Source organism: Pyxicephalus adspersus, chromosome 12 (assembly GCF_032062135.1).
Source record: "Pyxicephalus adspersus chromosome 12, UCB_Pads_2.0, whole genome shotgun sequence".
Classification (NCBI taxonomy): Eukaryota; Metazoa; Chordata; class Amphibia; order Anura; family Pyxicephalidae; genus Pyxicephalus; species Pyxicephalus adspersus.
In genome coordinates this window covers 45,114,765-45,138,253 of record NC_092869.1, presented here as the reverse complement: position 1 = coordinate 45,138,253, position 23,489 = coordinate 45,114,765, and the positions used below count along the sequence as shown (strand labels likewise).

The following is a 23,489-nucleotide window of genomic DNA, read 5'->3' as shown; positions in this document are numbered from 1 at the left end:
TGGTATATGTCAGAGCTATATAAATGTATAATTACAGTGTGTGACTGTGGGGGGGGATATTAGAATGTCAGCTTTTCTGTGGAGAGCCTGATAGGACTGGCTTAGTGATCTCTGTACAGCACTGCAGTATATGTTAGAGCTATATAAATGTATAACAATAGTTTGTGCTGTGGGGGGACATTAGAGTGTCAGCTCCTCTGTACAGTGACTGATGGGACTGCCTCAGTTGTCTCTGTACAGCACTGCGGTTTATGTCAGAGTTATATAAATGTATAATAATAGTGTAAGACTGTGGCGGGACATTAGAGTGTCAGCTCCTCTGTAGAGAGACTTATGAGACTGGCTCAGTGTTCTCTGTACAGCACTGCGGTACACATCAGAGCTATATAAATGTATATTAATACTGTGTGACTGGAGAACGTTAGAGGGTCAGCTCCTCTGTACAGAGACTGAAGGGACTGGCTCAGTGTTCTCTGTACAGCACTGTGGTATATGTCAGAGCCATATATATTTATGTATGGTTTATTGTGGATAGGCATAACACTTTACCAATGGCTACCAATTTTGTTCCCAGGAGGAAAGGATGTCTCCAGTAAGGAAGAACTGAAGGGGGTGCAGTGGGCCCGATGGACATGTGTGACCGGTTTAGAAGTGAATGGTATTGGACCTAAATACTCGGAGGTGAATGACATCAACTCTGTAGATGCCAACTTTCTTGGGCAGGTTTTGGTGACGGCGGATGATTACGGGATTGTGAAGCTTTTCCGGTACCCCTGTGCGAAGAAAGGTAAAATGCCCCTCACCTATCATTCTTTGTGTTTGATGTTACTTTTTATTTACAGAATTCAAGGAGCTGAATTTAACTTTTACTTCTCATCTGTGTAATTTTCTCATTGTTGTATTGTTTGCTGGTTTAAAAAGTGATTTTCTGCCAAGTTCATCCCACTTGCAGGCTGCAGCAGTTTTGGAAAACAAATGACCCCATTGGCGATCTTAGATGATTCATGTTGATCCATTACCAGGATCAATATTCTTTTTTTTTTTTTTTTTTTTTTTAAGGTTAAAATAAGGTAAATACAAAAAAAACACTCATGTTTTTAAAAACATATTGAATTTTCTGGGACTAATTGGGCTCTGTTTATAAATTATTTCCTCACCAGTTATTGTTTTAATAGGAAAGTTGTAGAAAAATATGACCATAAAATTCACCACCAGCAAATTTCAGAGGAATTGACTGGGGAAATAGTTTATAACTAGAGACTAATAACTTATTTAGTAAGACTTTGTGCAGATGAACTGCTTCTATCAAAGAGTCCAACACTCATCTCTGCACATCACACAACTGTTTCATTTTCCTTGCACATAGTCTTTAGCATAAAACCCTTGCATATTCTGAAAACTGACCTTAAATACATTTTATATTGTGGATTCAGCTAAAACATTTTTTGTTTCTTGAAAAATAAAAGTTAGAATCTCTTTTTTTTTTTTTTTTTTTTTTTTTTTTAAGGTTAAAATAAGTTAAATACAAAAAAAAACACTCATGTTTTTAAAAACATATTGAATTTTCTGGGACTAATTGGGCTCTATTTATAAATTATTTCCTCATGAGTTATTGTTTTAATAGGAGAGCTGTAGAAAATTATGACCATAAAATTCACCACCAGCGAATTTCAGAAGAATTGACTGGGGAAATAGTTTATAACTAGAGACTATTAACTTATTTAGTAAGACTTTGTGCAGATGAACTGCTTCTATCAAAGAGTCCAACACTGACTCATCTCTGCACATCACACAACTGTTTCATTTTCCTTGCACATAGTCTTTAGCATAAAACCCTTGCATATTCTGAAAGCTGACCTTAAATACATTTTATATTGTGGATTCAGCTAAAACATTTTTTGTTTCTTGAAAAATAAAAGTTAGAATCCCTTTTTGTTAGTGTTTACTGCTTTTAGCTCTATTGTAGAAATTCCTTCTTACATCCTTTCATGGTGACAGAGGTGCAATATTGCAGTCTGCTCCCCTTTTATTTTTTACCCAGTGCATTTTCGTCAGGTCCATCCAGACTTCACAATGGACTGAGCTGCGGATCTCTTCATAGCCCAGTTGCCCTTCATTATTAATGATGCCCCATTAATTTTTGAACAACTTAATTACGAGGTGACACATAGGGAAGATTCACACAGAGAGTTCTTCTGATCTTCATTAAGTCATTAACCTGAGAAGGGCTGAAATAATTATTTATCCTTTAAGCGATGCTCTGCGGTCTCGTCACATGGTTATTATTGCATCTCTCCAACCTCAAACTGGCCATTGGCCGGTCTGATGTGTGAGAAAAAGAATTAAACGCACCATGGGGCAAATAGGCCGGCACTCAGCTAGACTTGCCATAATGACCTCGGCCACCTGGAAACACAAATGTCTGCTTATCCCATCCAGAGGAGACCAAGGCGGCGCCAGAAATAAATCTCTGCAGGAGTGAAAGGAAAACATGGGCAAGGTTTAAGCTTCTCATGAATGACACCTTACCATCACAGTGGTCACAAAATGTATTCTCTGTAAATCAATACACTGTAGGCTGACAGATAAACTAGTATTCTAGTGATATGGCAAAACAATACCTCTGTCCATGATCAAGAGAGTTATTTAGAATAAAAGTTATCTCGAAAGGGGCCTCATCTATGAAATTTACCAAATTTTGAATATAAAACCTGCAGTGCCCTATGTTGAGCACCCCTATATGTGTAAGTGGGAGTTCATTTTGGGGCAGGAAATACTGATTGAATTGTGGAAGATAATATGGTATGAAGCTCATAAAAGTTTGGTGTGTACCCAAAGAGAACGTGTACAAAATCAATATGCATTGGTGCCTCACCCCAGATAAGCTGCACATAATTTTCCTTGCTAGTAGGACCCTTTGCTGGCATTGTGGTTCCTACGTAGGCACCCTGTACCACATTATATGGGTATGCCCAGTAGTGGGTGGAGGTAAAAATCTCATGTCCTTTTACATTGGACCCGGTGACCCACTTACCTAATGTACTGGTCAGAGGTCTTACTATACCTATGACAGCGCTACTCACCTGTCCTGACGGCAGCCAGATGTTTCAATAAGGCCAAGTGGAAATCCATTCTTCTACCCACAATTTCTGTTCTTAATGCATGTGTGAAAGAAGGACAGATGATGGAGCAATTGTAAGCATGGCTTTATATTGGTTTAGACAAATATGAAGCAATATGGGTCCCATGAGTACCTGCCGGCAGGGACACAGGCTGGTCCTCGGGTCTTATAACAGGCACCTACAGGAGTGCAGGTATACTGCTGGGTTCAATATCTGGGAAGGAATGGATAGTGATGTTCTCATCCTCCCTCCTCTCCTCTGTTTCCCTCCTCACCCTTCTTCCTTTACCTTCTTTCTCTTTCCTACTCTCTCAACCATTTCCTACTCTCTGACCATTTATCTCTCCGGACAATTTGTTCTGGCGGGATGTCTCTGGACCATTTGGCACATGTGATGTCTCTGATTGCCTCTGAGACAATTCTAAATGTTGTGGAAACAGGATGTATACACTCTATTTAACTCTCTTGATTTTCGTGTATGTAATTGGTCATTGCATTTTTTCCTCTTTTATTATTGCTCTTTGTCTGGTATATTAAAACATCTTTAAATAAAAATTTACATTCAAGTAATGTTAGAAAGTAAAAGATTAAAAGACAGAGCAAAGCATAGCACACATGTGCAATCCACTCTAACAAGAGAACCAGTCATCCATTGGCTAAAGCATAGAATCAACCAAATTCAATAGAATAGATATAATAATGTATTTTCTTCATCACTAGAATGTCTCCCAGATTGCAGAAAATGTATATTTTTCATTAGGCATGGCCGGTAATAATCTGCATGGATGGAGTCATCTCTTATGTGTGTCTAAGGCAGCACCCTACATACATCTTGTCCCAATGTTCTAAGAATGTGGATAAGACTAACTTTTATTTTGACATTGAATTTAAATTGATTTTGTCTGTATTACAGAAACATGAATTCGATTTTTGCAAATTTCAATGTGAACGAAATGCTTTTATGAAACAGAAAAACAATTTGTAATGACATTTTTTTATTTGTTGTCCAGGAGCAAAGTTTCGCAAGTATCTAGGCCACTCTGCTCACGTCACCTGCGTGCGTTGGTCACATGACTATCAGTGGATTATCTCAGTTGGTGGCGCGGACCACTCGGTATTCCAATGGAAGTTTATACCAGACCGGAAGCTAAAAGATGTTCTCCATATTGCTCCACAAGGTGATTGGGATTGCTGAGGAAGAATGGAAGGGAGATTGAAACCAGGCAGAAACCAAAGTCAATGGGCCTGATTTATGAAAGCTCTCAAGACCGAAGACGATACATTTTTATAAGTAAACCTGGGTGATCCAAAAAAACTGGAATGGATAGGTCCAGGATTGAAAACATTTGCTAACAAAAAGCAAACAATTCCAGGTTTGCTGGATCACCTAGGTTCACTAATGAAAGTGTATTCCCCCCAGCCTTGGAGAGCTTTAATAAATGAGACCCAATGAGACTGATGAAAGGAATAGATGTTGTTCACTTAACAAAGTGAATTTTAACCTTGGGAAGTATATTTACCTAGCATAATGAATGTGGTGTGGCAAACAAACTAGCCAATCATGTGTCATGAAATGTAAAAATATTTTTTTCCCCTGCATATGATTGGATGGTTGAAATCGGCAGAACCTCTCATTCACTAAGCTAAGTGAAATATCCATTACTGTGTGAAATCTAAAATTCCTTAAAAAAAAAAAAAAAAAACAGTGCAATGTTACACTGTAAATTTTAGGATATAACTAATAAAAAAAAAAACAAAAAACTTTTTTTTTAGACAGGAAAATGTTTAGAACCTTCATTAAGGTTTAGAAGAAGGTTTCATCTATAGTAGAAATATCTCTTTCTGGAATTTCTTCTTTTGTATCTTTGTGGCACTTGTAACCAGCTACCAGTGGATGATCTTCTACAGGATTTTAAATGCTAAATATGATTATACCTATCCCGCTCACTGATGTATTGGAAGAGTAATTTAGGGTTGCATGATTAATTTTGTTGCTGTGTGTACAGTATAGAATACACAATCAAATGAATGGTTGATATTTTCTTTATTTGGGGAATATGAATTAATTTACTGCCTTGCATCACCTCACATTAAACTGATATCAGCAGAAATGTAACACGTAACACTGCTAGCTTTGTGCTGCTCCATGAGGTGCGATACTCTGTCACTGTTGGTCGGTCACCTCTCCTGTCCATAGTCATTCAAAATTGACCTAGAAAGATACAAGTTTTATTATCTTTATTTGATTCAATATTTTTATCAAGTGGGATCAGTGGTTTTGGTGCATCCAAAAGAATCCGGATAAATAGGTGAATGAGATTAGCACAGCAAAGATCTAAAGTCCAAAAAGTATTTATTCCATCAATTCAAACGTGTCAGGGCGTGGCTGCACCTCCTTCATCAAGGCTGAAATGCTGTGTAGAAAATTATGTAGAATAGAAAAAATTAGCTTTAAATACTAAAAGGAAAAAACAAACTATTCATCAGCATGTTATGCTTCAACCTTTTTTTTTCCCCCGTTGTCAGAGAGTTTGATGGATTCCAACAGTGATGAATCTGATTCAGAGCAGTCGGATGTCCCAGAGCTGGACTCTGAGATTGAGCAGGAGACGCAGGTCACGTATCGCCGCCAGGTGAGACCAAAACTGTCACTGCATGTGTTCTGCAGATTTCATGTCGTGAAATAGAATGACAGATCGGATTCAGTTTTTTTTTTCTTTGGTTTCAGAATTATGAGAACTACACATTCTAAATACATCATTGGAAATATCTGTTTTTGGTGATCTTCGTTACAATGTAACAAGATAATCCAGATATAAGCCATTCTTTTGAAGCTAAAGTATCATCTGCTTCTGTTTGTTTTCTCTGGTATCTCCTTTCCCCCCTCAATAATAATAATAATATTATCCAGTATATAAATAGTGTTGATATATTACGCATCGCTTTACAAAGTCCATAGTCATGTCTCTAGCTGTCCCTCACAATCTAATGTCCCTACCATAGTCATATGTATTTATTACAGTCTAAGGTCAGTTTTGGGGGGAAGCCAATTAACCTTACTGCGTGTTTAGTACCTGGAGAAAGCCCACACAAACATGGGAGCACCTGCAAACTCCATGCAGATAGAGTCCTGGCTGATGTTCAAACCTGGGACCCAGCGCTGCAAAGGCCAGAGTGCTAAGCACTGAGCCACCGTGTTGCCCAATGATTTTTCTTTTTAAGAAACATTTGCCTCAGATATTGCACAGCTCTATTTTTGTAGATCTTTTCTAGTGTGAGTTGCAAGTATTTTCATTATGTGGCTGACTTTATTTCCTGACATGTTTATTGTTCTCTCCTCACCTCACTCCTCCAGGTATATAAAGAAGATCTACCTCAGCTTAAAGAGCAATGCAAAGAAAAACACAGAAGTGCTTCTTCCAAGAAGCGGGAGAGAGCTCCGCTGAACAGCATCCGTCTACACTTTGTACACGGGTGAGTAATAAACCTTCCCCATTCTGTGTGTACTCACCTTGCTTCTCTCTCTCTTGGCTTCTTTGCATTACTCTCCATATATCTGTTACACTCTTCCTTCTTTCTTTCTCTTTCTGTATCTCTGTTACTCTGCCCCTTACATTCCTATGCTTTATTGTCAGGTTGTGGGTTGCAGTCTAAGGGGTGGAATAGTGGGAATGGAAGAATTAGCTCTTAGACAATTACAAATACTTTCTGTATTTCATGTCCTCTGTATCCCTGCAGGTACCGGGGCTACGACTGCCGCAGTAACCTCTTTTACACCCAGACGGGTGAAATTGTTTACCACGTGGCAGCAGTAGGTGTTGTCTATAACCGCCAGCAAAACACCCAGAGGTTCTATCTCGGGCACACTGATGACATCCTGTGCCTCGCCATCCACCCGCTGAAGGATTATGTAGCCACCGGACAGGTGAGTCCTTGAGTCTCATCCACATGGAGACCCCCAAGGTGTCTTTCTGCAACATTGGTCTTGTAGCCATTTATCAAGATCTTGTAATGGGCTGAGCTCATGTGAGAGGCTGAAAACACAGGCAGGAGTGAATTGGAAATGTATTATTATTTTTTTTATTCTGCCTTATTAAGGTCTTTCCTCAGGACCTTCACAGGGGTGCATGTAATGTTACATTCATGGGGCTCTGTGCAGCCCTGTATGTGACAGATTTTTACTGCTGTGTGTGTCCATTTTGGTGCAATGCTAATCTTCTCTCCTGTCCCCATGACACCCTATCATTCATGGATACCCTGGATGTATGCTGGGAAAGAAGTGAGGAGCAAGTCATTGGGCTTTATTTATTCAGGCTCTCCAAGGCTGGAATAAATAAAGGTGATCCAGAAACATTTGCTAGCAAATGTTTTGAATCCTGGACCAGATCATTTTCAGGTTTGCTGGATCACCTAGCTTCAAAGGTGTATCCTCCCAGCCTTGGAGAGCTCAGGTCCATTATGTTTCAGGTTAACTATATGTGAATTCTATAGTATTAGAGATTGTCAGTCCAAGGCTAAATCCTATGAGTCATCACAAGCAAACCGAGAAGTGACTAATAAACTGAAAACTCTACTTCTACTTCACTGAAATTCCAAGCAGCGTTGTCAGCCATAAGTTCTCCTTTGCTGGAGTACAGAACCACCCTTTCTTTTTTTTTCTTTTTTTTTTTTTTTTAAGTAAATTTTTATTAAAGTTTTTAACATATATATTTACAATAAGAGAAAGGTAGGCGCAAAATACAGAATGATGTCAGAACTTGATACCAAACATCATGAAATACATACAAAACCACAGGAACAAAAACAAAATTACAAATACACCTGTGTTTCTCTAACCCTTCATATCGATTATATCAATACACAATCAGTACTTATCTAGCATCAAGTAAAACAAATGAGCATTTCTTAACTAAACGCCTTTGCAAAATCAAATAAAAAAAAGGAAAAAGAAGAAAAGACAAGAACAGGAAGAAGTCAAAGATCTCACTAGGAAAACAACTAGTGCAGCTAACCGTATTTAAGGTTCAGATAAGTAACTTTACAATACCGGTAGCAGTTGCTTGATCCCATGTGGCCCAATTTTCCTCAAATTTCTCCAGTTTGTTTTTTGAGCCTAGCAGATAAATGTTCCATCAACTGAATATCCCCTACATGTGTCCTCCATTCCGCAACAGAGGGCTGAGTGGGTGATTTACAATGTACCGAGATGAGGCATCTGGCTGCCGTAAGAAAACGCGTCAAAAGAACCTTCCTTGGTTTATAAAGTTCGGTAATGGGGACATTTAGCAAATGGGGTCACCGGATCCAACTTTCTTCTTTGTAACCTAAGGAGGGAGGTGTTCAATAGCCCAGCTGGGAAGAACTTAGGCAGGGCTGATAACACTGCTTGGGATTTCAGTCCAGCAGAGTCAGAGCTGTCAGCTTATTATGGGAAGTAAGTATCAAACTGAATTTCTGGTAGACCAAGTGGTATTGCAAAGTAGTGCTGAGTGCTGGATGCTTCCCAGACATACACTTTAGTTTAATTCTTTATCGATGATCATAAACTTTCTGAATGTCATTGATCCCTATGTGTCCCCCAGGTTGGCAGAGACAGCACGGTGCACATCTGGGACTGTGAGACCATCCGCCCGCTCTCTGTACTGAAGGGGCATCACCAATATGGGGTCTGTGCTGTGGATTTCTCCGGTTAGTCTGCTGAAAATATTTATTGTTATGATTTGCTTGATCATTACTCACACACTTCCTCCTGAGAATTGCACTTCAACAAACAACAGTCAGACAGTGGTTAAGCCACGCTTACTTCCTGGAAGCCCTCCCCTGCTTAATATCCTGTGGGCAGAACTGTCCAAAGAGGGGGCATGGCTTTTCTAACTTTTCGCAATTCTGAATTGTATTGAGAAGCCTTCCAATCATGTCTCCATCCTTCAGACCCTGGTGTACTATAGGGATAATGTATCCATCTGCCATGAATAATTTCTATTCACCTTTTTAGGTCTATAAGTCCTCAGATTTGGGTTTTTGTTTATTTGGGTGATCCTACCAGTAACTCATTTCTTGTTCTAGGCAACAAAGCTCCCTTACTGTGCTATTTTTATGGGGGAGCAGAATTTTGTTAGACTGGGTACACGCGTGCAATAATGGTTGTTGGAAAGGATCGTTCACAATTCTTTCCAAAGACTGCAAGATGCATGAAAGAGTGTTGTACATACAGCACCATTCTGCTCTATTGAGAGGGGGGGGGGACGATGGAGTGGCACCCCACTGGATGCACCAGGACTGTCGTCAGAACGAGGGAGGACGAGTGCTGTACACACACCAGATTCTCGTCCGATCACATTGTTTTTCATTTATCAATTAGACAACACAAAATGCTTTAAAAAGAATATTTAGCTGACCAAAAGGTAGAAAATAACAGAAAGCAACAGTAAAAGTTTACATACACATAATATTATCCTTCTGAGATTCCCATTACACCGATTATGTTATCTTTGTCATTATTGTTATGGATGTATGAATATCACTGCAACATCAATAATAATAATGATAGTTTGTTGTTATTAATGTCTCAGTATGTTGTTACAATTGCTATTGCACATTTATTTATATATTATTTTACATTGTATGATCCTGCAATAATAATCATAATGACAAATCCTAATACTTGGAATTGATCTTCTCCAAGTACTGAATCTTTTCCAATGAGCTGTAATTATTATTCACGGCTGGTTTTACCTAATGGAACAGTTCAGACAAGGTAACAGTGTGAAGTGAGCTATTAGTGAGGTAAGTCTGAGGTCTTCTTGCAGCCAGGGAGGAGGTTACGTCTGATTTATTAGGAACACATATATGCCGGGTGTAGAAGTCCCTATTCTATTAGAAATGGAACAGTTCAGACAAGGTAACGGTGTGATGTGAGCCATTAATTAGGTAAGTATACCTACAGATAGGGAGGGGGTTACGTCTGATTTATTAGGAGCACATATTTGCCGGGTACAGCAATCCTTACTTTTTACATGCGAAACAGTTGGCTAATTAGCACTCTGGCTACGTATAACAGTGTGATTTTGTTACCCCAGACAGGGGTAGGTGGAAAAGTTGTACAGAGGAACCAACGTGACTGGGGTACCATGGCTTATCATATACAACCTGTAATTTGATGTCAGGGCCCAAAATCTAATATATCATAAGTGTCATTGACGTGCCTATTGTATAGTCTATACTTATCCATCCTTCCCACCACCCCTCTTCTGCTGCATCTCTTTGTAGTTCTCTTCATTGGCTTCCATGTCACCTGAAAATCAAATTCATCTCCTGTGCTTTGCCTTCAAATCCCTCCACAGCTCTTGTCCCACCAAACCTACCCGATACACAAATCCCTCCACAGTTCTTGTCCCACCTACCTACCTGATACACAAATCCCTCCACAGTTCTTGTCCCACCTACCTACCTGATACACAAATCCCTCCACTGTTCTTGTCCCACTTACCCTCCTGACCTGATAGATAAATCCCCCCCCTAGCCACTCTTTTTGCCCCTGCAATGACATACCAATGACTTCCTCACTCATAACCTCCTCACACGGACGGCTCCAAGACTTTTCTAGAGCTGCCCCAACTCTCTGGAATGGTCTTCTGCTCATTTAAAAGAGCACTGAAAACCAATTTTTTCAAACTCACCTACCTGTCTTCTTCTGTCTCCTAAACCTTCTCTACTCACCCACCATTCCACCCACCATTCCCCACCTCCTAGATTGTAAGCTCTTTGGGGCAGGGTCCTCTCCTCCTCCTGTGTCACTGTATCTGTCATTTGCAACCTTTATTTAATGTACAGCTCTGTGTAATATGTTGGTGCTTTATAAATCCTCTTTAATAATAGTTGGGTGATAAGGGGATCAGGAGCATGTCCATGTGACAACAAAAATATGTAAAATGTACTGTCAGGGTCTGGTGAATTTTTAGATTTATTTTATAGAATGGAATATATAACAGTGGATGCTGGGACAAACAATGTTTCAGTGGCTAAACATTTTAGGTTGCCTATTGTGTGGGGGGATCGTTTGTGTGGTTCTGGTCCATTCTTATGCCACTGACTTTGACCTTGCTGGGGTCCATTACCCATATCCTAACAGCCCTGTGATTAGAACCTGACAACGTTCGTGTGTTCAACGTTCAACGTGTGTACAACGTTCGTGTATTAATGCAAATTTCATGGAAATTGAAGTTGAAACTGAGTCAAATAAACACTATACTTGCAGAATTTGATTGGCTTAGTTTAAAGGTTATACAATTTGCATGTAATTTGCATAAGTATTTTTTTTTTTTTTTTTTTACATCTTATTGACCATCTCTAATATATTTGTAGTTCTCCCTGGGCTGGTGATTGGTGGGCTCAGGACCCCTCCTTATGGGATCTCATTATAATCTCCTCTTCCTAATGCAGCGGACGGGAAGCGCTTGGCCTCGGTCGGCATTGATGACAATCACACTATTGTCCTCTGGGACTGGAAGAAAGGAGAGAAGTTATCGTCTGTTAGGTACTTCCCGATGATGTGTTATCTAAAATGATAAAATAAACTTTTGTTTATCCTAAGAATAAATTCTCAGCTTTGTTAGGGGAATCATTTACATATGCTATGTATTCATTACATCCTAATTGTAGATTGTTACCTGCTTCTGCCCTGAAGATACAGGGTCTAAATTATTAAAGCTCTCCTAGACTAGAGAAGATAGACTATCATGGGTGAACCTGGGTTATCCAGCAAACCTGGAATGAATCTCTTAAAAATTATTTACTAATATTTGGCAAATGTTTCAATCCTGGACCAGGATTGCTGGATCACCCAGGTTCACCCATGATAGTCTCTCTTCTCCAGTGTCAGTGAGCTTTAATAAGTCAGAACCAATGTGTCCAACTCATGAGTGTCTGTGCTGTGGGTGCTGTGCTCAGTCCTTGTGAAATGCATTAACTTGTGTCTTGCAGTATTTTACGGCTGTGAGAACATTATTTCACACATTACCAGGTGGGAAATTTCACCTGCACCTTACCTTGTAGTATGAGATAAGAAGCCAGCCAATTACAGGACCAGGGTATGGGGATTCTGGGAAAACCTGATTGTAGATGCAACAAGGGGAAGGAGTTTTATCTTGGATGTAGATGATGGAGGATGCCTGGAAAGGAAAGTCTTATTCAGCAATATGAAATGATGAATTGATTTATACATTCTTCTATTTGTGCAATTTATTAGCTTTTGTTCTGTTCTTTTATTTTTCAGAGGAAGTAAAGATAAGATATTTGTGGTGAAGATTAACCCTTATATGCCTGACAAGCTGATCACTGCTGGTGTGAAGCACATGAAGTTTTGGCGGCGTGCAGGTAAGTGAAAAAGAGGCCCTGTCATGCCGCAGTGCTGGCTAAGATCTTGTGTAGTATCTGTTCTTATCAGTTCTGGATCCTGGAAAACCGAGGCGCCTTCAGGGGTCCACCGAGGTTAGTACGCTCTAAATTAAAAAGCTGGAGTGGGAAGGTTGTACTGGGGAAATTTCCCTAACTCCACCTGCTGATGTGGGCAGGACTGCCATGATCTGGCCAGAGGGCCGGGGATGGGAAAGGCTGCAGGAGCTGTACCCATATCACTGAGCATCATAGTGGCGACCACGAACAGTAATTATTGCACAGACAGTATCCTAAATTTTCAATTCTTTTTTTGCAACCCTCCTCCTGGGCTGGACCTTTTGGCTTTTGGCTGGGCCTTTTTGCCAGATCTTGTAAAAATCTTGTAACCGTCTGGAACGCGACCAACGGCTACCATACCATGTCAATTTTCTTACTTTATTTTTGTGTGTACGTGTTTTCACTCTTGCACCTCTCTCTTTGCACCAGATGAGTAAGGCGCTTGTCTTTCTTTAAAGCCTGAAAGTTAGGTGTGGGGAGGGCGCCTGGCCTTATGGTCTGGGCTCTCCCTAACCTTGGGTCACTCTTCGGGAGAACCCAATGCTCAAGTTACTGATGAGGGCTTGGCTCTTGGAACGGGCCCTTGCAAAGCGCCTGGTGCAATTTTTTGTGTGGTACACTTGTGCCCTAACACTTATTTGTTGCACCGGGTTTAAAACGAAACTGAAGATGTGCACAGTGCAAATCTTAAAAGAAAAAGGGAATGTGTAGCTAGATCACAGAAGCTAAATTACAAAATATAGGTAGCAGACTTTATGGCCCATGTTTTCTTTTTAGTTTCCTTCATGCACACCTTTTTACCCGAGAGTCTCCTGTCTGGTCATGTGATGTCTTTAATCCTCATATTATTCTACCTGTCATTGCTGTATTAATACATCAGCAGGACTTTGTGCATTGTGCATGATGCAGTGATTTAAGTATTGTGTTCATTTTCAGGTGGTGGGGGTTTTTTGTACAAATAAAGTAATTCTGGAGATGTGCTGTAAAATGCGCCAGTGCTTCCATTCATGAAAGGAATGATGATTGCAGTGTTGATTTTAATGATGTTGCTGTGTATTGTCTATAAAACACGATTTTATTACACAACAGGCGGGGGGTTGATAGGACGCAAAGCTTGTTTAGGAGGCAGCACGAAGATTGACACCATGATGTGCGCAGTGTATGGCTGGACGGAAGAGATGTCCTTTTCTGGGATGTGCACAGGAGACGTGTGTATATGGAGGGATCTTTTCCTTATGAAGACGGTGAAGGCTCACGACGGTCCTGTATTCAGCATGCACGCCCTGGATAAGGTTAGAGAACACTGCTGGGGCGACTCCTGCTGAAACTTTTGTGTTTTACACACTTTTAATATATATTTATATAGCTCTGACATATACCACAGTGTTGTATAAAAAACACTGAGCCAGTCCCATCAGTCTCTGTACAGAGGAGCTGACACTCTAATTTCCCCCAGAGTCACACACTATTATTATACATTTATATAGCTCTGACATATACCGCAGTGCTGTATAGAGAACACTAAGGCAGTCCCATCAATCACTGTACATAGGAGCTGACACTCTAATGTCCCCCCCACAGTCACAAACTATTATTATACATTTATACAGCTCTAACATATACTGCAGTGCTGTACAGAGAACACTGAGCCAGTCCTATCAGTTTCTGTACAGAGGAGCTGACACTCTAACGTCCCCCACCATCACACACTATTATTATACATTTATATAGCTCTAACATATACTGCAGTGCTGTACAGAGATCACTAAGCCAGTCCCATCAGTCTCTATACAGAGGAGCTGACACTCTAATCTCCCCCTGACATATTCTGTAGAGAGGTATCATTGTTTCCACCATCTCTGGTAGAGAATTTTCCCGGATTTCGTTGTGTATCTCTGTGGATTGTGGGCTCAGTGACAGATGTGTTTCTTCTGTCAGGGTTTTGTGACCGGTGGGAAGGACGGTGTGGTCGCGCTGTGGGATGACTCCTTTGAGCGATGCCTCAAAACCTACGCAATCAAAAGAGCCGCTTTGGCTCCTGGTTCTAAAGGTAGGTTGCTGTTTGATGTTCCTTATTACTTTCACTTTTCTGTTCTTGGCAAATTAGGGAAAGCTACCAAACCATAAGAAATATTGGTGAGACGAGTCATATTTGTCCATGTTATATTCCACATTCCCAATCACAGTATTACCCCAAATTCATCAAGCTCCAATGGTAGGTGTGCTAAGAAATGCTTAAAGCTAAACTCTAGGGGAAAAAAATAATTTAAATATATTTATTAATGGAAACAAAAAATATAAATCTACGTCTTGTGCACCAAACATTGCAAACCCAGATATAACTTTGCAATAGCTGTAATATTACTGTTCTGTACATAGCCCGTGCAGCGGACTGAGCTGTGGGAGGGGCTCAGCAACTATAAAAGTTGTTTTATGTTAAATTTCTACAAATTCTAAAAGAAATAAACCTATGGCTCCAAGATAAAAGTAAGAATATAGAAGCCTCCTGTACTAGGAGTAGGGAGAGGGTTGGAGCTTTTGTTAGGTATTTTGCTGTCTGTGTCTCAATAGGGAGATTTCCCTTCATTTCCTTTACTGTACACCTCACGGGAAGTCATGCCATAATAAAGATTACTGACACATATTTGATTATATGTCTATATCCTTTTGTCCTTTTGACTTTACTTGTATTGCTTTCCATCCTAGGGCTCCTATTAGAAGATAACCCTTCCATTCGTGCCATATCACTGGGACACGGCCATATCCTGGTGGGAACAAAGAACGGAGAGATCCTGGAAGTAGATAAAAGTGGACCCGTCACCCTCCTGGTCCAGGTGAGTATAGCAGAACACATGACTTGGCTTCTTTTTGATGTCATTTTGAATCTTTGCTGATGCCAATATTGTGCTCCCCAGGGACACATGGAAGGAGAGGTTTGGGGTTTGGCCACCCATCCACATTTACCCATCTGTGCCACTGTAAGTGATGACAAGACTCTTCGTATCTGGGATCTCTCCCCCAGCCACTGCATGCTCGCCGTGCGCAAACTGAAAAAAGGTAAAAATCATATTGGGGTGATGGAGACTGCAGAATTAAACTTTTGATCTAATATTATGTCCAGTGACCACTTGCAGACCATGTAAGTGAATTTGTCTGAATGTTGTCACTTGTCTGTGTCTCTGCTGCCCCCAGGTGGTCGGTGCTGTGCTTTCTCTCCAGATGGAAAAGCTTTAGCAGTTGGTTTAAATGATGGAAGTTTTTTAATTGTCAACGCGGACACATTGGAGGATTTGGTGTCATTTCACCACAGGAAGGATGTCATTTCAGACATTCGCTTCTCTCCTGGTGAGCAGAAAACAAGGCAGACACATGCTGAATTATTTCCAGATTGAAAATCAAGTCTGCTAAATATAATATTTTTTGTTTGATTTCAGGTTCTGGAAAATATCTGGCTGTTGCGTCTTATGACAACTTTGTGGACATTTACAATGTGATGAGCAGTAAACGTGTTGGAGTTTGTAAGGGGTCCACAAGCTACATCACCCACCTGGACTGGGACACCCGAGGTGAGTGAAGGCTCCATACAGTGCAGTCCTGAAAGAACCTTAAAACTGAACCTACAAAATCTAAGAAAATATAGCGGATTAAAAAATGATATAGTTTGTATTGTTAGATTATACAGGTCGTATATTTATGTTTATGGGGGATATAGTTCAGTTATATGGGTGATACAATGGTGTTAAGGTAATATAGATGGGTTATAGATGATATTCTTACAGGTTCTGTAGATTATTTTGTAGAGTTTTATAGACAAAATCATAGAGTTGGGTTGTATAGATGATATAGTTGGGTTACAGTGATAACATTGCTTGGTCCTAGGTAATATAATTTAATATATTTATAATATATCAATCACATATGATCTAATTATAATATATAGGGCTCATGTGATATATTGTTTTACATAGATCATAATTAATAGAGTTGGTTATGAAAGGTAATTGGGTGACAGAAAGAAAAATTTTGTTATATAAATGACATACCCTGGACATATATATATATATTTATATATATGGTGATATAGTTGGGGTATATTGATGATTTATTTATATAATATGGATCACATATATTCTAATTTAAAAATATATAGGGCACATATAAAAAAGCTGGTTTTGAAAGGGAATTGGGTCCCAGAAACAGAGTTTTGTTTTATAGATGATATAGTTTGGTTGAAGGTGATAAAGTTGGGGTATATTGATGATATATTTTTATTATATAGATCAAATTAATTTCAATTAGTTGTAAAGGAGAATTGGGTCACGGAAGGCAGGGTTGGGTCACAGAAACACAGTTTTGTTATATAGATGACATAGCCTGGACTTAGGTGATACAGTTTGGATATATTGATGATATATTTATATTATATGGATCACATATGATGTAATTCTATTATATAGGGCACACATGATGTTATTGTAATCTATAGAGCACATATGATAGAGTTAGTTATGAGGGAATTGGGCCACAGAAAGCAAAGTTTGGTTCGAGGTGATATAGTTAGTATATATTGATGATATATTGATAATATATAAATCACATTGATTACAGTTAGTTATGAAAGGGATTTGGGTCACTGAACAGAGTTGGATGATGTAAGGCAGACTTGGGTACCACAAGATGGAATATCAGCCAGGACACTATCTGCATGGAGTTTGCAGGTTCTCCCCGTGTCTGTGTGGGTTTCCTCCGGGTACTCCGGTTTCTTCCCACATCCCAAAAACATGCAGTGAGGTTAATTGGCTTCTCCCTAAAAATTGACCTCAGACTACATTAATGACATATCACTATGGTAGGGACATTAGATTGTGAGCTCCTTTGAGGGACAGTTAGTGACACGACTATGGACTTTGTACAGCGCTGTGTAATATGATGGCGCTATATAAACACTGTGTAATAATAATAATAATAGATGATATAGCTGAGTCTTGGGTGATATAGTTGTGTTATTTAGATAATAAAATTAGATAATATAGACAATAGAGTTGGTTACAGTTTTCAGAGTTGGATTATATAGACGTTAAAGTTAGGTCACTGATAATACTGTCTGGTTATATAAATGATACAGTTAAAGGTTGGGCCATAAACTATCCGAGTAGATTATATAGAAAATATCTCTGGTTCATCTGTTTGTGGGGTTTTTGTTGTTTGCTGATATCATTAGTATTGATGATAGAAGTTTTATCACAAGGGGAGAATTTGCTGCTTAGGAACTGTGTATTCCACATCTGTCTATAATATTGAACCATCTCTGGCTCTGTTGTTGACAACCCAATACAAACATTATACCTGTACCCAGCACATTGTGTTATAACTTTGTGCTTACTGCTCTGTCCTCAGGGAAGCTGATACAACTGAACACCGGGGCCAAGGAACAGCTGTTTTTTGAAGCCCCTCGAGGGAAAAGACAAATTATCCCGGCCCACGAGGTAGGAAAACAGTTTTTGTGTCTGTGCAAAGTTTATTGAAACAAAAAACAAATTCAACCTCGTCTTTTATAAAATTCACAGCACATAAATGTTTTATGAGTGATAACACAAAAACAACTTTACAAAGGAACATATAAATAGAACCATGATAACGGTTATATGTCAGGTGTCATGAGACCTCCACACACAAATTAACCAACCACATAAGAACACCAAATTAACCAATTAAGAACACTTTCCTTTAAAGAGACAAAATACTTACCTTGCCTTCAGGATCCAAGATGGCCTGTTACATCGGCACATTGGTCACAAGACACTTGCACTTATTGCACAAACCAAAGTCATATTTGAAACATAATGCATATTGAGCACATAGTGTGCACATCAATGTGTTTTCCCTGACACCCCTTTGCATTTTCTGCAACCCCTCTAATAAATTGCTTTGTGAGTTTCAAGCAAACAATTATATGGACCTTAAACATAATAAGGACCCAAGGAAAACACCCATAAGGGTGTTTTCCTTGGTTCTACTAGGTGAATAAGTATTTTCCCTCTTTACTATAGGTTCAGAAAGCAGACATGTTACTTTATGGCTGCTTGCATTTCCAACTGCTGTTTTTTGGACCACTTGTGTTCCAGTCCTGGAGGATTCCGCACCCCTGTGCATACTAAGTTTTCTATTTCTCAGGTAGAGAAGGTTTCCTGGTCCTCATGGACAACCGTCCTGGGTGCGAGCTGCGAGGGCATCTGGCCAGTGATTGGAGAAGTCAGCGACGTGACAGCCGCCTCCCTTACCAACGATGGCAAAGTTTTGGCAACTGGCGATGATTTTGGATATGTGAAGCTCTTTCGATACCCTGTCAAAGTAAGACCACCCTGTTCAAAGATAGGACATTCCAATGTAATGTGCAGCATGTGCTAATCAGATGTTATCATCTTCCCAAAAAACATTTCATATGTTGATATATAAAAAATTTGCCTACTTAGACCCCATTCCCCTTAGTGTCTGGTCAAAGGGGATGTCAGAGACCCTCTGGGGAGATAAGGGGAAAGCTGAGGATTCCAAATCTTACAGAAAGAAGCTGCTACTGCAGCAGAATCTTGTTGTGGGATCTGTATCCTTGCTGGGAGTAGAAGAGCCGCAATATCACCTTACCCTGCATCCTTGGGGTAGCTGGTTGTAGGGAAATACATTTTGAATATGTCTTCTAATATATCAATGCTTGCTATTTTAAAGATACATTTTAGCATGGGGGGAATAAAAAAATAAGCAAACCTTACATTTTGATATAAGGTCTGCTTTAACTGCAGCGGTTCATTATTTGATATTACTTTGCAAAGTTAGGAGCTGGGAAACAGTTTTTATGGTCGAGCAGCTGAAAGGGAAGTTAGTGTTGTCCTCCTAATACCAGGTTACTTAGCTATTTGGAGGTTTGATCAGCAGAGTGATCTCTGATATTAACCTTATTTTCCAATGAAAATTATTTTAATATTCCAATTTTTGCAATATTTTCTACATTACGTTATGGTATACATAGATCTTTTCATATCAAACCTATCCCTCTGAGGACACCTGGAGAAAAGACATTTAGGCATAGTGGAAGTATACAAACCCCATGCAGTCTCTGTTGGTATTTGAAATGCCAGTCTGTGTAAAGCCTTATCAGTGTCTTAATAAATGAATCTCTTAAATGCAGGGCAAGTATGGGAAGTTTAAGAGGTATGTTGCGCACAGCTCCCACGTCACCAATCTGCGCTGGATTCATGATGACAGTTTGCTGGTCAGCGTTGGCGGCCCGGACACTTCGCTCATGCTATGGACACACGAGGTGGAGGGGCATCGCGAGACGAGGCAATGTGACAGCGAAGAGTCTGACCTGGATTCTGAAGAGGATGGAGGTAAATGATGACCGTAAGGCAGATCAGCCGGTCAGAATTTCTGATGGCTGGTCCGGCTGTTATTATTTATTGTACATTTTTATTTATTGCAATAGATTATACAGCACTTTGCAGAATAGACAAATTACAGAATGATCCAGCTAACGTTTTACTTGAAACCACTCAATAATTAGACGGATTCTGACCACAAGAGCTGACAGTCTATAGGAAGTAAGGGAATAGATACAGGTGCCAGTTAATGATATTATAATGGGTCTTTTATTGAATATTTAATATGTATAAAGCCTAATTCTGTACAAGGCCAGACAGGTCAGCTTCTCTCTATGTATGGAGTGTCGGTGCAAATGTCTCCAGTGACGTTAAAAGCTTTTGCATGTAAGCAGGTTGCATGGTGTCACAATGTTTGGGGGAAAGGGGAGGTGACCCTAGATGTAGAGATTTCTGTAGATCTGTGGATAATGAAGCACAAGTACGGGTCAGAGGATGGGGTAGGTCCGGATGTCATAACTGACAATAATGCCTCTGGGGTCTCTGCATGTTCTGCCATCCTCCAATGTCCATAAGCAATCTAAATCCAGTATTCTCCCAGAATAAGCTGGGTGGGAAGAAGCTTTGGGCAGGTGGAGGTTTCTGTATTGTGACCCAACATTTCAGTAACCACCCAAAAAACAGCCGGGTGGTCACTGAAAAGTGCCGGGTGGTGTGCCCAGCAAAAAGAGGCTGTGGAGAACACTGCTAACTCCTCCTAACCTTTCTTTCCCAATACCAGTCATTAAAGACTTTTGTATTTCTGCAATGATCAAGATTGAATAACAAATGTGTCTGATCTCAGGTTATGACAGCGATGTGACGAGAGAGAATGAAATGACCTACACCATAAAAGCCTTATCCACCAACATCCGTCCTACAGCCGGGATCAAACCTCACCTGCAGCAAAAGGAGCTGTCATTGGATGAGAGGTAATAACCGCTGGGAGATTCCCATTTATGTTTGGGGAAATTGTATTTATTTGTTTTTTTTTTTTTAAATTGCTATTTTATATTTTCACTATTTTGTAGTTAAAATCTTTACAATTGAGAAGAGACGTATAAGGGGGGATATGATCACCCTGTATAAATATATAAGCGGTCCATATAAAGAACTCTCTTCCCAATTATTCACTTTGAGGTCATTACAAAGAACAAGAGGGCAATCTTTGGGTCTGATTTATGAAAGGTCTCCATGGCTGGAGAGAATAAACTTTAAGACGTGAAGCTGGGTAATCCAGAAAGCATGGAATGGATTTTTAAAAAATCATTAGCTATTTGCTAGCAAACACTTTGAATCCTGGACCAGATCTATTCCAGGTTTGCTGGATCACCCAGCTTCACTTCTGAAAGTGTATTCTCTCCAGCCTTGGAGACCTTTCATAAATCAGGGCCTTTGTGTCTGGAAGAAAAGAAGTTAAAGTTTCAGATAAGGAAGGGATTCTTCACTGTAAGGTCTGAAAATGTGGAATCGGCTCCCTCAAGAAGTAGTTTCAGCAAGTTCTATGGATTGCTTTAAGAAAAAGCTGGATGATTTCTAGAAGCACAGAATATAACTGGGGATTAAGGCTTTAAAGTAAAGATAACAGAGACTGCTGATCCAGGGAACATACGATTGTCTCATGGAATCAGGGAGGATTTTTTTTCCCCCTGTTGGAGCAAACTACCAGGGAATTTTTGCCTTCCTCTGGACCGACTATGTCCATGGGGTTTTATATCTGGGATATGTTTATTTCCCTAGTGGTTGAACTTGATGGACCTATGTCTTTTTTCAATCTAACCTTCTATGTAACTATGTAACAATCATTTAATACAAGATGCAAAGCAAAATGTGCAGTACTGAGTTTTATATTATTTGCTGGTTTTTAGGGTAAGTTTGTGTGACCAGTATCACCTAAAAGTAAAAAACAGAATTAACTGGATCTTTGATGAAATATATATTAAAAAAAATATATTTAAAGATCTCACTGTGCAGGTTAAGACACACATCTTCTACACCCCTAATTTTACGCAGGGCCCTTTCCGTGTCCTTGCGGTGTGTTTCAGGTAGGTAGTAACTAGCAACAGCATTTAGCACTGAGAAAGTGACATTTAACCCCCGTAGTGTGTTGGCACCACCATCACGAGTGTCCATTTTTTACATTTTGTTTTTTCTGCCTAAATATCTGATGGTAAAAGTTATTTTTCTTCTTCTGTCCTCGCTTCCATGAAGGCAGGGAGTAGTGAGGTAAGATTTCACTGTTTGATCTCCATTTTTATCATATAAATGGTAGTGCTACAAAACCAGACTTTTAGGGCATAATAAATGACGCCGGATACCACACTGGTCATGTGATCTGTCGCTGGGTGTGATTTTCTGGACTGGTGTAGATTCATGAGTATTGGTATCCTAATGGTCATTGTAAGGGGGTGGAGGTGCCTTCTCCAGGGCCCAAGTTGTGCATTTGGCAGGGATGCCTTGAGCTAGAATTCTGAGGGTTCAGGCTTACTTTCATATTTGCCCATGGCCCCATTTTGTCTAAAATTACCCCTGGGCATATTAGGTGGTGGGTGGCATTATTTGGCAGATTTTGAGCAGTAGAATTTGATACACAGCAGGGTGTGAAGAAGCTGTAGGTGGGTGATGGCCCTTGTATTGTGACCCTGAATTTTCAGTAACCAACCAAAAACTGCCGGGTGGTTACTGCTAAGTGCCGGGTGGAGCGCCCAACAAAAAAGTGCTGGGGAGATCACTGCACAGTCATGCTGGACATTGCTGTATCAGTAAATTCTTTGATGCCTTGCTGATACTTCTCACTACTGTACACCTATACCATATATATATATATGGATCCTATTTACCCCATAGGATCCTCAGTATGATAGAGCACAGGATAGAGGTGATAGATAATAGGTCACAGGATGATAAATCAGAAAGTTCAGCATTCCTGGGGAGGAATATTATAAAATTTCGGGTGGTCATACAATGACTCGGATGTGCAATTATTTAATATTTGTATCATTATATGGAGATTGTATAGATTGGCTATATTGGGATGACAGTTTGCTATATATGCCCTATAGACATGCAAATGTATGATGTATTGTAATGACATTATTTGTATTGGAGGTTCTGGCATTGTGTGTTTTTATATAATTCATTACAGTGTTTATTTTATACTTGTGGTGTGCCCCAAGATTATGTCTTTTGGAGTTAAAAACTAAACTGCTTTGATTATTGTTATTATTATTATTATTATTAATAATAATAAAAAGGATTTATATAGCACCAACATATTGCACAGCGCTGTACATTAAATAGGGGTTGCAAATGACAGACACAGACCGTGACACAGGAAGAGAGGACGTATCACACAATAGGAGGGAGATATGGAATGGTGAGGGTTTGTGAGAAAGAAGAAGACGGGTAGGTGAGGTTGAAGCGTTGGGTTTTGAGGGCTCTTTTAAATGTGATGAAAGTAGAAGCAAGCCTAAAAGGAGTCAGAGGACCATTCCAGAGAGTGG

The 23,489-nt window shown here is 39.8% G+C and overlaps 1 protein-coding gene across 5 annotated transcripts in view; it reads left to right on the top strand.

Moving 5' to 3' along the window:
* EML5 (EMAP like 5) overlaps positions 1 to 23,489 on the top strand; it is an 87,735-nt gene that overhangs the window by 50,568 nt on the left and 13,678 nt on the right. For 4 of the 5 annotated variants that reach the window (XR_011923094.1, XM_072428754.1, XM_072428753.1 and 1 more), the window contains exons 10-28: positions 575 to 787; positions 4,132 to 4,299; positions 5,648 to 5,754; positions 6,477 to 6,595; positions 6,860 to 7,046; positions 8,704 to 8,809; positions 11,564 to 11,657; positions 12,396 to 12,496; positions 13,664 to 13,866; positions 14,513 to 14,624; positions 15,281 to 15,408; positions 15,490 to 15,631; positions 15,767 to 15,919; positions 16,009 to 16,140; positions 17,972 to 18,060; positions 18,749 to 18,925; positions 19,758 to 19,959; positions 20,792 to 20,918; positions 22,198 to 22,212. Coding sequence is in view for 4 of the 5 variants with exons in the window: in XM_072428754.1 (XP_072284855.1) it covers positions 575 to 787; positions 4,132 to 4,299; positions 5,648 to 5,754; positions 6,477 to 6,595; positions 6,860 to 7,046; positions 8,704 to 8,809; positions 11,564 to 11,657; positions 12,396 to 12,496; positions 13,664 to 13,866; positions 14,513 to 14,624; positions 15,281 to 15,408; positions 15,490 to 15,631; positions 15,767 to 15,919; positions 16,009 to 16,140; positions 17,972 to 18,060; positions 18,749 to 18,925; positions 19,758 to 19,959; positions 20,792 to 20,918; positions 22,198 to 22,212 (2,575 nt within the window). In the remaining variant the exon portion in view is untranslated. The remainder of the gene's footprint in view (positions 1 to 574; positions 788 to 4,131; positions 4,300 to 5,647; positions 5,755 to 6,476; positions 6,596 to 6,859; positions 7,047 to 8,703; positions 8,810 to 11,563; positions 11,658 to 12,395; positions 12,497 to 13,663; positions 13,867 to 14,512; positions 14,625 to 15,280; positions 15,409 to 15,489; positions 15,632 to 15,766; positions 15,920 to 16,008; positions 16,141 to 17,971; positions 18,061 to 18,748; positions 18,926 to 19,757; positions 19,960 to 20,791; positions 20,919 to 22,197; positions 22,213 to 23,489) is intronic. The other variant, XM_072428756.1, reaches the window with a different exon arrangement.